The sequence below is a fragment of the Echinops telfairi genome, unplaced genomic scaffold (genome assembly GCF_000313985.2).
Source record: "Echinops telfairi isolate 266 unplaced genomic scaffold, ASM31398v2 ScPeMD7_4;HRSCAF=17, whole genome shotgun sequence".
Classification (NCBI taxonomy): Eukaryota; Metazoa; Chordata; class Mammalia; order Afrosoricida; family Tenrecidae; genus Echinops; species Echinops telfairi.
Genome location: NW_022103900.1, coordinates 39428284 through 39443890, shown reverse-complemented (window position 1 = coordinate 39443890; position 15607 = coordinate 39428284). Strand labels below are relative to the sequence as shown.

General features: G+C 56.5%; 1 protein-coding gene across 12 annotated transcripts in view; it reads left to right on the top strand.

Moving 5' to 3' along the window:
* BIN1 (bridging integrator 1) overlaps window positions 1-15607 on the top strand; it is a 97547-nt gene that overhangs the window by 70056 nt on the left and 11884 nt on the right. For 6 of the 12 annotated variants that reach the window (XM_004703854.3, XM_004703850.2, XM_030887846.2 and 3 more), the window contains exons 2-10: window positions 1619-1699; window positions 5161-5215; window positions 5443-5537; window positions 5900-5995; window positions 6993-7100; window positions 7823-7915; window positions 11589-11674; window positions 11897-11972; window positions 13321-13403. In XM_004703854.3, the coding sequence (XP_004703911.1) occupies window positions 1619-1699; window positions 5161-5215; window positions 5443-5537; window positions 5900-5995; window positions 6993-7100; window positions 7823-7915; window positions 11589-11674; window positions 11897-11972; window positions 13321-13403 (773 nt within the window). Of the gene's footprint in view, window positions 1-1618; window positions 1700-5160; window positions 5216-5442; window positions 5538-5899; window positions 5996-6992; window positions 7101-7822; window positions 7916-11588; window positions 11675-11896; window positions 11973-13320; window positions 13404-14850; window positions 14896-15607 lie in introns of all 12 variants that reach the window. The other 6 variants (XM_004703856.2, XM_004703853.2, XM_004703852.2 and 3 more) reach the window with 2 other exon arrangements.

The window sequence follows — 15607 nt, the reverse complement described above, 5'->3', positions numbered from 1 at the left end:
GGTCCTTGTGAGCTTGGCCCGGCTCTGTTTGTACCCTCTTTGCCCTTGGTCCGCCACCTCTATGTCCCCCTGCCCCCACCACCTCCACTTGTTTCCTTCTCTCTTGTGGTGGGTTTTGACCACTTCCTCTAGAGAGGCGTCAGTGATGGTCTCACAGTGGGTGCTCACCGTGGAGCTGGCTGTGTCTCATCTCCACCGTAGTCCCTGCCTCCTCTACAAGCCCCACCCCATTTCTGTCTTGAGTACACCAGACCCACTTTCTTTGTCATTCTCTCCTCCCACCCTCACCCCTCCTCACCTCTCTCCTCTGCCCCGGCCTCTCTTTCTCTCTTCATATAACATAGGTCCCCAAACTTACTTGCTCTGCTGCTCCTTTTTCAGAAAACAAAAGCCAACAAACCAACCCAAGCGTTCCCCTGGTAATTCAAACCTTTTGTGCTATAGCCCACAATCCAGGGTAAAGGGCAAGCACCTGGTTTTGCAGCCCCCCAGGGGGCAGTGTTACCCACTTTGGGAAACATTATCTAGCGCTATGGACTGGGAGAGGCCAAGTCAGGGAAACCGGTGGATACGATGGGCCAGCCCTTCTGGTTAAGCTCTTGTCTCTGGCTCCTGATTCAGCTCCTCCGTTTTCCTAGGACTTCCCCTTCTTCTGGCCTTGGGTCTTCCCCTCAGTGTTTACCCACCCGTCTCCACTTCTGCCCTCCATCTCCTCTCCCTGTCACCGCTGAGAAGGCACAGCCGTGACTTATCATGGGTATGTCTGAGTGTAGTGTATGTGCCTTTGTTTGCCTGAGTGTGTGTGTGTGTGTGTGTGTGTGAGAGAGAGAGAGAGAGCTTGCAAGCTAAAGGATGGGCCCAGAGATTATCTGTTGAACTAGAAGCTGGGAGGAGGTGGCGAAGGCAGGTCACACCTGCAAATTAAATAATTGGATGGGAAGCCGCTCCTGGGACTCTCTGGCTGTTCCTTCTTTTTGGAGTGGTCACCTCATAGGCCAGGCCTGCTCTACTCTTCTCTCTGGGACTCATGGGTCTAGAACAGTGGTTCTCAACCTTCCTAATGCCGCGACCCTTGAATACAGTTCCTCATGTTGTGGTGACACCCCCCCCCAACCATAAAATTATTTCCATTGCTACTTCATAACTGTCATTGTGCTACTGTTATGAATTGGGCGAGCCCTGTGAAAGGGTCATTCGATCCCCAAAGGGGTCGCGACCCACAGGTTGAGAACCGCTGGTCTAGAAGGTAGCATAATGTAGAGAGATGAGGCTTCCTGCCTGGTCCTCTCCCACCTTCAGCTTGCTCTGGGCAGCAGGGTGGGGATGGAGCCCCCTGGGTGCGTGTGAGATGGCAAGGAGTGGCACTGCTTCTTGGAAGCCTCCTTCCTCCGGTGTGGATTCCCCATCAAGCCCAAGTGGCTCCTCTTGGTGGAGCCTGGAGAAAGCATGGTGTTCCCAAGGCTGGAGTACTCAGCCCTGCCAAGAGCCTCCGTGATGGTGGGGATGAAACCGGCCATGAGTCGGTGTGGGGAGCGGTCTCTGGTATGGCCGACCAGACACGATCCCTTTTTCCACTGGCCTCTCAAGGTGACGTTCTTGCCTCCGTCTGCCTTGGCAGGTCCTGCAGAAGCTGGGCAAGGCGGATGAGACGAAGGATGAGCAGTTTGAACAGTGTGTCCAGAACTTTAACAAGCAGCTGGTGAGTATGGGCAGCCTCGGGCCGTCAGGGCTTTGAGAAAATAGATGCGTGGCCGCTCGGTGGGTGATGAAGCAGCCAGCTTTGTGGAGCCAGGAGACTTGAGGAGACAGGGGGTCAGGTCAAGCCAGCAAGGTCATAGGAAAATTCCTGGAGAAGAGGGAAGTGGCATGAAAAGGAGAGATGGTGGGGTACCTGAGCGAACATGGGAAAAGTGGTCGGGGAGGGTGGCAGTGGGGAGGAGCAGGTGAGAGGTTGTGGCCCGCCACTGGAAAGCTTGGTATCAAGGCAAAGGGGGTCTGTCGAAGCTTCTGGTGAGGAGAGTGGCCTCTCTGAGGTGGGCAGTGTGGGTTCAGTTTGAGCACCCCTTCAGCATGTCTGTGTCTGACGATGAGGAGGCTCAAGGCGGTGCCGTTTATAGATGTTCTCTGGACACCCATGTGAAGCAGACAGTATTGTCATCAGTTCATAGAAGAAGTAGTGGAGACTTAGAGAAGTTGAGTAATTTCCTCAGCACCATCTCGCCTAGAAAGTGGATTCAATCTCATCCTTCCGGGTTCTGGAAGGGATTTTAATCAGGGTACTGTGACCAAGGCGAGGGGCCCAGGACAGGAGAGACTTCCTTATGGTGGCAGCCTGGGGCCATGGTTAGCGACAAGGCAGGATTTCCAAATCAGAAGACTCTGAATGTACTGCCTGGGCTGCCTCTGAAACTTTTCTCCACCGAGATCCGCTAAGTCCCGAATAAGCCACTTGTGTGGTGGAGTCTGAACCCAGAGAAAGTGGGGTGAGATGGCCTTGGAATTCTTTCTCCCTGGAAAGGCCAAGGTTTCAGGAACCGAGGGGTGGCTGGTCCTCTGGGTTGGGGGCTTCTGGAGGCTGCCCCAGTTAGGGAATGATGGGGAGCTAGGCCAGAGGAGGGTGTGAGCAGGGACAGGGAGTGAGTCCGTTTCTAAGCTCTGTTTGGCAATGGCAGTGGTGCCTCAGGCTGGGGGCTGGGTGAGGCCCGGACTTCTCTGTACTCTGTGTCCATATCGGAGGCCTCGGAGAGCATTCAAGATGTCCGCGTTGGTGCTCGATTGAAACTTGGGGGCAGAGTCTCCTCTGGTAAACCCTGAGAGCCCGCATGCCAGAGGTTGGGATGCATTCATGGAAGGGGCTAGGGACATGCTAGGAAAAGTCACGGGGAGGATGCAACAGGGCGGTGTTAGTCCTGGGAGGGTTGTGCCCTCTGCCCTCTTCCATGCCAGAGCTGGGAGAGCTGGCCAGTGTGGGCAGTGGCCCCGGAATCTTAGCCTGTCCCCAACCAATTCTGCAAGGAACCTCCAGAGCTGTTTCTCAGATGCCAAAATCCTGTTTGGGGAGCCAGGGACCAGTTTGGAAGCCAACACATAACATCTGGAAGCAGCTGCCGGGGAGGGTGGGGTGTGCGGGGTGTGGGAGGTCCTGGTGGGAAGGAAGGCTGACAAGAATTGTGGCCCAGGGAGCCGAGGCTCTGGACTGGCCCTGCACATCTGGCAGGCCTGCCTGCTCACAGGACAGCCTTGTCTGAGGCACAAGGGACCCTGGTACGGCTTGGGCCCGAGGGAACCCAGCCACCCCCACCCTCCCCCAACCACCACGGGATTCCTCTTTGGGACACAGCACTGGCAGGATCTGGATGGGGGTGAGGAGAGAGAGGATGTAGAGAAGACTTGTGTGGTGGATACTAGGCAGGGAGGGAAGCTGAGCGTGTCGGCAGGTGCCCTGAGATGAATACAGTAACATTTTGTCAGGAATCTGCATCTCAACTAGCAACACACTTACTGATCCTACCTTGTGGGCAGCCAGGTCTCCAGCGGGACATATGTCCTCACCCCCCATTCTCGCAGGTTCCCCATCAGCTCCCCTGAGGGAGCTTCTGAGAGGCGCGAATGCTTGTGGTTTGCACTTCCCTTCTCTGATCCTGTCGCTTAGGAACAGCCTGATTGTGACAATATGTGCAGCAGCGGGGCACGCACAGGTCCGTGAGATGGAGTGCATTTGTGAAGTTTGGCCACCCCGCTCACTAACCTCTTCCAAGTCATTCTGCAACCATTCACCTGCCCTCAGACCCTCTCATGCCCTTACCCCGACTCTTCGTTAACCACGAATCACCTTGGATCTCTGTGTATTTGCTTATTTCATGTAAGTGAGACTGTGCCGTCTTTGTCCTCTTGTGGCTGACTGATTGGTCTCGACCTGCCTGGTCCAGTTCTCTCCCGGTTCTGCCATGCACCAGACTTCCTTTCTCGCCCCTTTTGCCCTGGAAAAGCCACTGCAGATGAGACAGGTGCTGACGAGAAACCAGCTGGTGGCTCTGAGCCACCAGCTCAAGGTTCTGTTTAAGCCCCAGACTGTCAATGGTGACAAAGAAAAGATCTTCATTTGGGGGGCGGTGGCTGGGGAAGACTTCCTTTCTCTTGATGGCTGAGTAGATCCCACTGTAGCCCCTATGCTCCACACCGTGTTTATCCACCCATCTTCGATGGATGTTTAGTCGCATCCTACCTTCTGGCCCTTGTGAAAAGTGCCGCAGTGAACAGAGGTGTCCCGGCTCCCGTTTGCCTTCTTGCCTCCACTTCTGGATAAATCCCTCGGCCTGGGATTTCTGCATTTTGGTAGTTCTTTGTTCCACCTTTTGAAAAACAAAAACAAACCGCCAGCCAGCTCTTCTTCATAGTGGCTGTACCAATTTACATTCCCACCAGCAGTGGACGAGACGTCCCATTTCTCCACATCCTCTCCAACATCGTTTCCAATTTTTTTATGATTGCCATTCTACCGGAAATGAAGTGGTATCTGCTAGATGTGCGGATAAACAGACTCAGGCTTCGATGTTCATAAGGATGATGTGTGTCCAGGGCCAGGTACTTTACTCTGGGAAATTTAAGGGATTTCTCTTAGAATATTTTAGTCTCCATACCCCACTTTTTTAAAAAAACTTTTTTATGACACAGTATCTTATGTGTTGACCTTAACTCCTCTTGACACCACCTCTCCAATGCCATGTGGAAGCACCCAGTATGGTCACTAGGCAGGGACCATCTTTTTGTGGGGCAGCAGTGATTGACTGATCCCAGGAGGCCAGCTTCCTGGGCAAGGGTGGTGCTTGTCTCTGCTCCTCTGCCCTTTCTGGGAGCACAGTTAGGCTCACGTTGGAGGACAGAGGGGAGAGCTGTGTCTTTTAGGCACCAGGGCCAGATCTGACCAGGCACTTTCTGAGCGCTCATCTTTCTAGTCTCCCAAAGACCTTGTGGATGCCAACCTCCAGAATTGAGGATGCCAACCTCCAGAATTGTTAGCAGAGCAGCCTGAGCTTGTCCCCTGCGGCGGGGGGTGGTGGGGTGGTGGTGGTGGCTAGGGGGGCGGAGCAGCCAGAAGGACAGGACCTGGGGCGGGGTGAGCCACTCAGCCTGACCATGTCCTCCTCCTTCCTGCTGTAGACTGAGGGTACCCGGCTGCAGAAGGACCTCCGTACTTACCTGGCCTCGGTCAAAGGTAAGGGTCAGACAGGGTTCTGGAACAGAGCTGATGGGCCCTGCCCAACTCAGAGCTGGAGGGCACAGGGCTGGAAGGAGGCATCAGGGCCAGGTCTGTGCAAGGTAGACAAGGGGGTGCACTGCATCCCCCCTCCCCGAGCCTCCTGGTGTGGGGTGATGGAGGAAGGGCGGCTCCCTGCGTCAGCACCCCCAGCCCTGGCTGCAGCCATCTCTCTCTGCTCCCAGCCATGCACGAGGCTTCCAAGAAGCTGAACGAGTGTCTGCAGGAGGTGTACGAGCCTGAGTGGCCTGGCAGGGACGAGGCGAGCAAGATCGCGGAGGTGCGTGGACAGCGGCGCAGAGCCTCCTCACAGAGCTCTCTCTAGGCCCTGCTCTCCCTCCCCCGCCCATGGCATTCGACTTGGCTGTTGTGAGCATTAATCCAAGGGCTGGGATGTCTCTCATCTATGTGTTGGGGCTCATGACGTGCAAAATCCCCCCCACTCCCACCCCAGATCATAGCTACCCATGGGAGTTGCTATACCACTTTACGGGAATGGTGAGGAATCAGTGGCTCTGGGAAGCCACCCTGTTGCAAACTAAGGGGCAGGGGCTGACGATGCCCAAGTCTCCACTCTTGGTTCCCAGCCCCTGGGGATGACGGTACTCCAGGGGCCACACTCACTGCTCCTGGCTCTTTCAGAACAATGACCTCCTCTGGTTGGATTACCACCAGAAGCTGGTGGACCAGGCGCTCCTGACCATGGACACTTACCTGGGCCAGTTCCCTGACATCAAGGTGAGAGAGGCCTTTCTTGGTGGCCGTTCGGCTTCCGCCTTACAGCTGGTATGAAGAAAGGTGGAGAGGGAGAGAAAGACTGAGGGACGCCGTCGGCCCAAGGGTGGCCCAGGGACTAAGGTACCCCGAAGGCAGGTTCCTCTGCTTGACTGGCATTTCATTCTTCCTAGAGGGCATTCCTTAGGAGGCCAGCCCTGCTGGCGATCCCAGCCTTCCTGCACTGGGAGCTTCGGGTCCTTTCTCCTTGGGTATCAGGCCTGTGGGAGGAGACTCTACGGTGTGTGTGTTTGGTGTGCACACATGGTGTGTGTGGGAGGTTGGGTTTATAATGTGTGTGGTGTGTATTATGTATGTTTATGGTGTGGGTATGTGTCTGTGTGTTGTGGGATGGCTGTAACCAGATGTGTCAGGTCTGAGGACTTGCTGTGCTGCGTGTGCTAAAGGAGTACCCGAGGATGGCACATGTCACTTCTTACCTGCTGACGCCTCTCTGTGGTGTACTTGTGTGGGTTGTGTGTTCAGGGAGCCAGCTGGTTGACCTTGCTCAGCTGGAGGCCCAGATACTTATAGAAGTTGTCAATGTACCAGGCCGCCGGCTGGTGAGTAGGATCACAGAGGCTACATCCCAGGGCAGAGAGGTCTGAGCTTGGTCTGTGGATGGGTCATCTCAACAAAGCCTCATATCCTAACCATGAAGATGCCCAGTAGAGATACTGAGATGCCCGAGGGGACAGGGAAGAGAGTGTGGGTGCAACGGGGTCTTTGAGGCCCTGAGGGCAGGTGGGAAGAGCCTCGTTTCACTCACTGACAAATGGGTTGGTGTCCCATGGAAACAGTTTGCCTTCTTGGAGTGATATCCTAAACACTCCAAGAGTTCAGGCAACAGGGTCACGTGCATGCTCAGACTAACCGATAGCGCCCTCAGCATGACTCAGTTGCTCTGGGTCCAGCCTGGGGGCAGGATGTGTTCAGCCTCCTACCCTGTGTGTACCCTCAGTCACGCATTGCTAAGCGAGGGCGGAAGCTGGTGGACTATGACAGCGCCCGGCACCACTATGAGTCCCTTCAGACCGCCAAAAAGAAGGATGAAGCCAAAATTGCCAAGGTAAGCTGGGGAGTTGGACTGCCTGGGTACAGCAGAGTTCGGGGAGCCAGGGCTGAGGGCGGATGGTCCAACTTACCTCTCTGGCCCGCTGAGCATTTGCACATTAGATCTCCTGGTTCCTGGACCGTGGGCCTGTGGGAATGATCAGCCCCGTTGACAGAGATGGGGCTACTGGCCCAAGGCCCATAGCCTGGGAGGGGAAGTGCCCATGTGAATACGGGTGCTGGATGGTGCTGGGACCCAGGGTGGGGGAGCAAGAGGGCCCACCCGTGGCATTGCTCTGTCCTTTGGCCTTCCTGTTCCTCTGCGCACTCCCGGCCACTTTCCAGAATGAGCTCAGGCCTGGCTTGGGTTTGGATAGAATGGTACCCATTCCACCGGTGCAATCTTGTCATGGGTCTCTGATGTGACTCCACCCCACATGGCTCTGGGGCAGAACCAGCCTTGATGAGCCCTGTGGCCCTGCTAATGATTCTCACAGTTTGCCTTTGTAGGTTGGAGTTTACCATGGCCCCTCCAGCCCCCCACTCCCACCCCCAGTAGTTTCCCTGTTAATTCTCTGAGCCTCCTGGGCCACCTTACAGGAGGTGTTTTGCTTATCTATCACTGCATTGGGATATTTGGATTTCATGTTTAATATCAATGTCTCTGTTTCTTTCTCCCCATCTCCCTCCTGTCTCTCTACCCTCCTTTGCCTTGATCTCCCCACCACCTGCTCTCAGCCTGTCTCGCTGCTTGAGAAAGCTGCCCCCCAGTGGTGCCAAGGCAAACTACAGGCTCATCTCGTAGCTCAAACTAACCTGCTCCGAAATCAGGTGACGCTGGCTTCTAATCTTGCATGTGCTGACACCGTTTGGTCTGTGCCCTGCCCTCTGTGTGTCCAAATACTTGTGTTTCCTTTCTTGACCTAGAGATAGATTCAGCCCCTTCCTTTGGATGGGTGGTTGGGCTAGATCTGAACCTGTGTCCGAGCAGTTACAGCAGCCTCCTTCCTGAAGGCAAAGGTGTAAAAGAGATAGACGCTGAGGGGCTCTGGCTGACTTGGGCATGGGCCCGGGGTCTGTCTGCTCGGCACTGTGTTGGTGGAAGTTCTGGGATTCCTCTATGAGATACCAGTCTCCCAGAAACACAGGATAGCTTTGAGTCATCTCTCCCCCATCTCAGGAGGGCCCCTGAGGGCCGAGGTGGGATAGTATAAGTCTCTTGCCCTGATAAGTATTGTCCTTTAGCCGCGTAAGAACTCCTGAATTCCCACACGAGGAGACACACGGCCGGGGTGGGCCAAGTCTCTTGCCCAGTTTCACAGAGCTGGTTAGTAGCAGGGCTTGGGGTCATGTTAGATGAGCGCCACCCCCCCGCCCCATTACTATCCTAGCCCCTGGCCCCTGCCACAGTCAGCCAGACTCTCAATGACCCTGGAATCTACTGGCAGTGGTGGTGGAGAAGGAGGAATTGTCAGAATGACCTTCAGTCTGCTGGGAGGATGAGCCACGGGGAGAACTATTTGGGGCTTCTTAGAAGGCAAGGGCTCTGTGCTGCAGTAGTCGGGGCTGCTTTCTGGAGACGTTTCTTTGTCAATAACTCCAGGTGGTCCTACCTCCCTGGCTGCCATTCCGAACGCTTCTGAGGCTCTGCCCTTGAAACAAGCCAGGTTCTGGATATGCATGTTGTGGAATATGCTTTCCTCCCCCCGGAGGTCCTAACTCAGGTTTCAGAGGAGCAGAGACACAGTGGACTGACTTCCTATTCTACGTGGGAGTTGAGGGGGGGTGGTGGTGTCCAGAGTCGGCAGGTTGGCTTTTTCTGAGCAGCGGCCCCTCTTTAATGGGCTGCCTCTCAGTGGCATCGTCTACCCTGCACAGACTGAGTAGCGCGAGCTCTGGGCTGGGTACGGACTTGAAGCTCAACCTCTTCCCTCGCTTGCCGCTGATTTCTTCTAGGCCACCGCTCCGAGCTGCCCTGGGAGGCACTGAGCTGTTGACAGCTTCACCCTGACCGCAGGGGGGCTCGGGGGCTCGGGCTCTTGGGGAGTTGGTTTGGGGTCGAGGGGGGCGGTGAGCTTTGATAGGCCTCATTCCTCCTCTGTCCGAAGGTGTAGGAAGAATGAGGGGCTGGAGACTGGAATGGGTGTTGCCTGGCTCCAGAGACTAGACTGTTCTCTGGAGAAGGGGGAGAGCTCCCAAACCAAATGAGAGGTTTAGCATCATTTTGCCGTAAAGGGTTGAACAAGGCGCCAGAAGGCATTGTCGGGCGGGTAGAGGGTCGATCTGCTGTGGTAGGCTCCCTGGGCTGAGGGTGGTTGGGTACCGTGAAGGAGAGGGCTTGGAGCGGCGGCAGCAGCTCACATGGGCAGTGCCACCATGGATGCTGGGTTGCAGATGGTGTGCTAACTTGGTTTTCTCAACGGGATCCACTTTCTCTTTGAGCAGCTCCTCCATAGGCCTCTGCCTCTTCCACACACCCGTCTGGAAGCTAGAAGGCCGCGGGGCTAACCCCGGACTGCATCCATCCGGAAACTGGGTCTGCCCGAGCTTGGGGTGACCGAGAGGTGTGATTGGGTTTTCGGGAGACAGTGCGTCTTCTTGAGGGGATGCTCCCATCTCCGGGGGTCTGCTTGCTCAGCTCCTGTGGCCTTTCTGGTAGGAGGAACAAGCTGGTTTCGGGTTTGCTTACCCTGCCCCTCCAAGTGCAGCACAGCCACTGTTTTGCCAAGGCCTCCCAGGTGGCAGACAGCTCTCCCCTCACTCTGTCCACCCCCTTGCCACGCGCCTAAGTGCTTCTGGAAAGAGCTGCGCTGTGAGGAACCAGAGACGTGGGCCCTGGCTTCCGGCAGCTCTGAAGTGGAGCTGGAGCTCACGCCCGACCTTGGGGCCTGCCGAGCTGCTTGCCCCTGGAGCTACAATGGCCCATTTTGCTCGCCATTCTCAGGCTCATTGGTTCAAGGAATTAGGACAGTGTTTGTGAGAAAGATGGAGGCCCCACGCTGGGCGGTCTCAGCTCTTCCAGGGGCTGGTGGGGCAGGCAGGTCCCTGAAAGAGGTGGCGTTTCCCCGAGGCTGAGCAATCAAGGCAAGGTGGCCTGCAGGGCAGGGAGACAGTCCAGTGCAGCCCGTGAGGGCCATGTGTTGTGTCCATCCCACCAAGCCCCATTAGCAGCCAGCCCTCTTTGTCAGGCCCTGGGGTCCCCAGAGAGCTAGGGAATGGGTGGTCTGGTCTGGTCAGGTGAGGCCACGGGGACAGGCTGAGGAGTCAATATTCCCAGCACAGGGTAAGGTTCCTCCAGGGCCCTCAGCTCTTATCCTTCCCAAGAGGTCAAGGCACGCTTGTTCAGACAGATCTCTTTGTCCTTGAGAAAAATGTAACACCAAGGGGTCCCTGCTCTTTCCAGCAAGTTTGCCCCACTGGTTACTCTAGCTGAGCAATGCATCCTTTCCTCCTGCCTCGGCCCAGGCTTGGGGCGCTGGTGCCGGAAGGAGCATGGGGTGGGTAGGCTGGAGGAATCAAGTGCTGATGGCAAATAGGCTTTGGGGCCAGCTGGCTGCCGTTGTCCAAAGGCAGGCCTGTCCTGGCCTGAGAAGATGAAGCTGAGGCTGCTGGCAGGAAGCTTGCTTCCTACGGGGCAGGCACAGCACGTTCCTGGGCTGTAACTCAACCCCCAGGGCCAGGTCACCTCCCTGAGTCACCGTTTCTCCTTCTGCAAGGGTGAGCGCACAGCGCCCCTTCCCTGGCCCCGGTCTGTGCTCAGTCCCGAGTGGGGCACCTGCTGCCCACATGCTCCTGCTTACTGGCTCTGGGATGATGGTTTGGGCCCGGGGCCTGGCTGGATGAGCGTAGGAGGGGAGGACGTAGGCTGGAACCTGCGGAGGGCTCGTCTCACGCCAGCAGAGGCATTGCGAGTGGTCCTAGCAGCCTCCCCAGCAGCCCAGGCCCCAAGCCCAGCCCTGTGCCCCCACCTCTCGGCTGCCTTTCGAGATGGACCCAAGTCGCTGCCTCTGACGCCAGTCTAGAAGCTAACAGGGTCCCAGAGAGAGGGGCCCTGGCAGGGGTAGAGTCTGGGAAGAGCTGTGTGGCTCCTAGGAAAGAGATGTTGGCTAAGAAACGGGGAGGAAATCTCGAGAGGGGGCCACGGAGAACAGTGGCCCAGAATGCTGTGCTGCCTGAGGGAGGGCTGAGAGTAAGTGGCAGGTAGCCGCACACCCGGATCTGGGGCCTGTCTGGGCTTCCTCCTTGTTCCCCAGCCTCCTGGGCCTTTGTCTAGCTAGTGCCGTCTCCCTCCTAACCCACCTGGGCTTCCCTTGTGGAGAGCACACTCCAGGGGATTGACCACAGGGGTCCTGGGTGTTCATGTGCATACAGCCTGTGTATGCCCTCCAGAGCCCTGGTCCCAGAAGACTGCACTGAGGTAGAGGTGCAGTCCTCGGGGGCAGACTGGGCTGGCCTGCGTCGAGCAGAGGCCTTGCAGAAGGGAATGACCCTCCCTGACCCGCAGGCCGAGGAGGAGCTCATCAAAGCCCAGAAGGTGTTCGAGGAGATGAACGTGGACCTGCAAGAGGAGCTGCCATCCCTGTGGAATAGGTGAGGGCTGGAGGGGAGCTCCAGGCCGCCCTCACAGCCGGGTAAGGGTGTGCCTGCTGGTTTGTCTGGGCACCCACAGGGCCCTCAGTGTCTGAGTGTCCCAGCTGTGTCTGGGGGTAAGGGAGGGTGTGTGAGGCTCTCTGAGGGGACCGTGTGACTCTCACGGATGGGCCTGCTTGGCCTGGGTATTCTCCTTACCCCTCGCCCTTCTCTCCTCTGCAGCCGCGTGGGTTTCTACGTCAACACGTTTCAGAGCATTGCGGGCCTGGAGGAGAACTTCCACAAGGAGATGACTAAGGTAGGCCTTGGCAGTGGCCCCCGTGGGCCTCTGGGCCTCCAACTCCTGTCCACTCTGACCCAGGGTCTAAGGTCAGAAGCATGGGTGGGCAGGCCGTGTCCAACTCGGCCCTCTGCCCTTCCTAGTCATCTCTGCAGGCGGATTGTGTTCTCAGGGACCTTGAGCCAAGGAGCGCAGAGCCAGAAAGCCGTGACAGCTTCCCAGCTTCTTCTAAGCAAACTCGTAGGGTTTTCTCCATTTTCACTTGTCCTCCCAAGTTCCCTGGGAGTTTGGCCCAGGCCTGTTCCATCTGCCCTGGAACCTGCTGTATGAAGGGTTCTGACTAGCTGAAATTCCTACGCTGCTCAATTTTCACAGTCACTTGCCCGTCAGTTAAATGAGGAAGTTCTCTCGGACTGCTGGCAGTTCCCTCTTGTCTGCAGAAGCAGGGTCTGAAGCCAGAAGAACGGAGTGGGTGGTGATGTTTGGGCAAGGGTGGGAGGGGGCAAAGCCGATCCGAGGGCTCTCCGGTCTTGCCACCCTGAGCACAGTTCCCCGCCTCGTAAGCCTTCCCTTGCTCCCCTCCTTCTTCCCTTCCAAGATTCCAGACAACTAATGACAGGTTGAGGAAAGAAACAGAAAGGTATTATTAGAAGGAAGTATTTATGCAAAAGTTGTTCATGTCACAAGGCCCAGTGCTTATAAATAGGAATATTCGGAGCGGAGCTGCTTGTTGGCCAAGGCAAAAAGGGAACTATCTCCATAGTGAGTGTCAATACGCACTCGGCATAACCCTTCCTGGTTCACTGTGCTTCGGCTACAATTGCTAGCGTTGTGGGGTGGTCTGAAAACATTGCTGCGAAACAGCCAACCAACTAACCAACCAACTCACTGCCCTGGAGCTGATGCCGACTCAGAGCGACCCTCTAGCCCAGGTAGACCTGCCCCTGGGAGGTTCCCAGACTGCAACTCTTTATGGGGGCAGAACGCCCCTTCTTTCTCTGGAGGAGCGGCTGCCAAACAGCAGTTAGGGTTAACAATGAGTCTTTGAAAACATGCCACCACCACCCCTTGTAATTTGCAAACAGTACAAGCTCAAGGTGGCATTTTAGGAACTGCCAAGTAGAAAAAAAGGAGGAATGGTGGTCTCTAGAGACAATAGCTGTTAGTAATAGCCTATTTTACTGGTTGTTCTTTATTTTCCCCCTCTGAGGCTTGTGGGTTTGGGGTACTGTGTCCAGCTTGTTCCTGGCAGGGATAGGAGTTCAGGGAGGACGGATGGGGTGGGAAAGAAACAGGGGTGTTATTGGGGATGTGAGGCAGTCTATGGCCCCGCAAGCCCCCCACCTTCTACTGTCGCCCCCTGCAGCTCAACCAGAACCTCAACGACGTGCTGGTCAGCCTGGAGAAGCAGCATGGGAGCAGCACCTTCACCGTGAAGCCCCAGCCCAGGTGGGTGGGCAAGGGGACTCGCAGCCACTGGGGGTGAGGCTGGGCATGCCTTATCCCGCAATCGGCCAGCCTCTGGGGGTCTGGGGACCTTTCTGTCTGGCACTCTATGCTCCGGGGTCGCCGTCCTTCCACGTCCCTGGCTCTTGGCTGTGCTCTGTCCTGGGAGGATCCTTCCATGCCTTGGCTCTGCAGGCTACCCGGGCCTGTGGGCCTCGTGCTCTCATTGGTGCAGCAGGAGCAGCAAAGGTGGGATGGAGATTCGTGGTCAGCGTTGCAGGTGGGAGGCACTCACAGGCATCGAACCTTCCAGAAAGTAAGCTTTTTCACACAGGGAGGTGGTGCCACCTCTCCCCTCTTCTGGCTTATGGAAGCACCTACAGCTCACGTCAGCATTCCTCACGCCTGTGAAAATTCCTTTGTTCCTGTCTCCCAGCCCCCACCCAGCCACCTAGGAGAGCCCTGTTTCCTGAGGGTAAACCTGAGTAGGGTGGGGTGAGGTGAATACCTGTTTCCTCTCTGGCTGTGGGTCATGGGGAATAATAGCCATCGGGAGTTTCCTGACCTCTTAGGGGTGTGTGTGTGTGTGTGTGTGTGTGTGTGTGTGTGTCCTCACGTTCTTATATGTGTGTGACTATGAGCATGTTGTCCCGGTGTGTGGAGACCAATAATGAACTTGGCTTTCCATAGCTAAGTCTGCTTCTTGGATGTCTGGGGGAGATGGAGGGGAGAAGAGACAATTGCTTAGGACTAAGAAAGTATTCAACAAGTATTACCATCCCTCCCCCCCCCACTAGTGAAATATGTGGGGCTGAGAGGGGCCGGCAGCACAGTGCCAGGAGGGGGTTCCCAAGGTCAGTGCTGGTAGGGATGCTCCTCCCCTGAGATAACCCTGCCCAGCTTGGGTTAGGAGTGAGGGGAGGAGGATGGCGAGTGAGCTACAGCTGTTCTGGCCAGGTGGGCTGTCAGGGGGTCTGGTCCCGTCTGCGGGCAGCTTCTTAGACTCAGTCTCTCCTGGGAATGCATCTCGGGTCTGAGAGAAAGAGTGTAAGTTGAGTCTCCTAGCCTGGGCTCAGGGATCAAATGTTGGGCAGACACCCAGCTCACACCTGGCTGCCTCCTCGTCCAGGTCTCCAACCCTCCCTCCTTCCTGGTACACAGCCAGCAAACTCCTGCCGGCTGCAACCATAGGTCCGTTCCCCATTGGGCCCCGTTCTGACTTGGGATGTGCCCTCTCCTCCCTGTCCCAGGCAGCCCAGGGCAGCTGTGGCTGGACTGCGCCCACTGGCTTCCTCGCAGGTGGAGGGCAGGGGCAGGCTCCGTCAGGAGGGAGGCCGTGGCTCCCTCGCCTTACTCTGCACAGAAGGGTGGCTGGTGGGGGAAAGGGACACCCAGCTGTCACCCGAAGTTTCCCTACAATGAAGGCCTCCACACCCCATCCCTCCCACAGAAAGAAAACTAAACTCTTCTCCAGGCTCCGCAGGAAGAAGAACAGGTACCGGCGGCAAGCTCTGCCTTGCGTGGCTCAGCATCACTGTGCATGTGCCTGACGCCCTGCCCTGAGGGCACCACTAACTGCAACCCCCTGTGTGTGCAGCCGTGTGGGGCAGGGCCGTGCCGGAGGGCGGCCCACGGGGCTGCTGTGCCCGCTGTGTCTGGTGTGTGGTGTGTGCTGCGGGGATAGGCCTGGGTAGGTATTGCTGGGTGGGAGTGAGGCAGCGTAGGACAAAGTCTGAGAAAACGGAGCAGATACCTTATGTGTGGCCGGCGTGTCCCCGAGGAAGGAAGCCTGACAAGGGCTGGAGCAGAGAGACGTGATGTTAGTGTGCCTGTAAGATGATGTCTGTGTTCCTGTGTATTACACATATATATCATGAACACATCCGTAAGAGATCAAAAGAGACGCCATGATGTCCCTTACATATCTGCTCTCGTCTGGTCTTCTCCCATCCCAGCGGGTAACCTGATTACTGACTTCTTTCCTATTGCTTGTCTACTGAACGTCCCCCCGACCACGGTAGCTTGTAGCTGCATGTGGCTGGGGTGCGGCTGAAATGCAGTTAGTGTACCGGGCGAGTTTGATTTCGAGAGTGATTTCTGTGCAGACAGCTAGCTCACAGTCACCTGTGGTGAGCGGCTCCTGTGATGGGCACTGCCGTTCTAGAACTTCTTTGCACAAGTGAGCAGAGCTTGTCCTACTTGCTTTT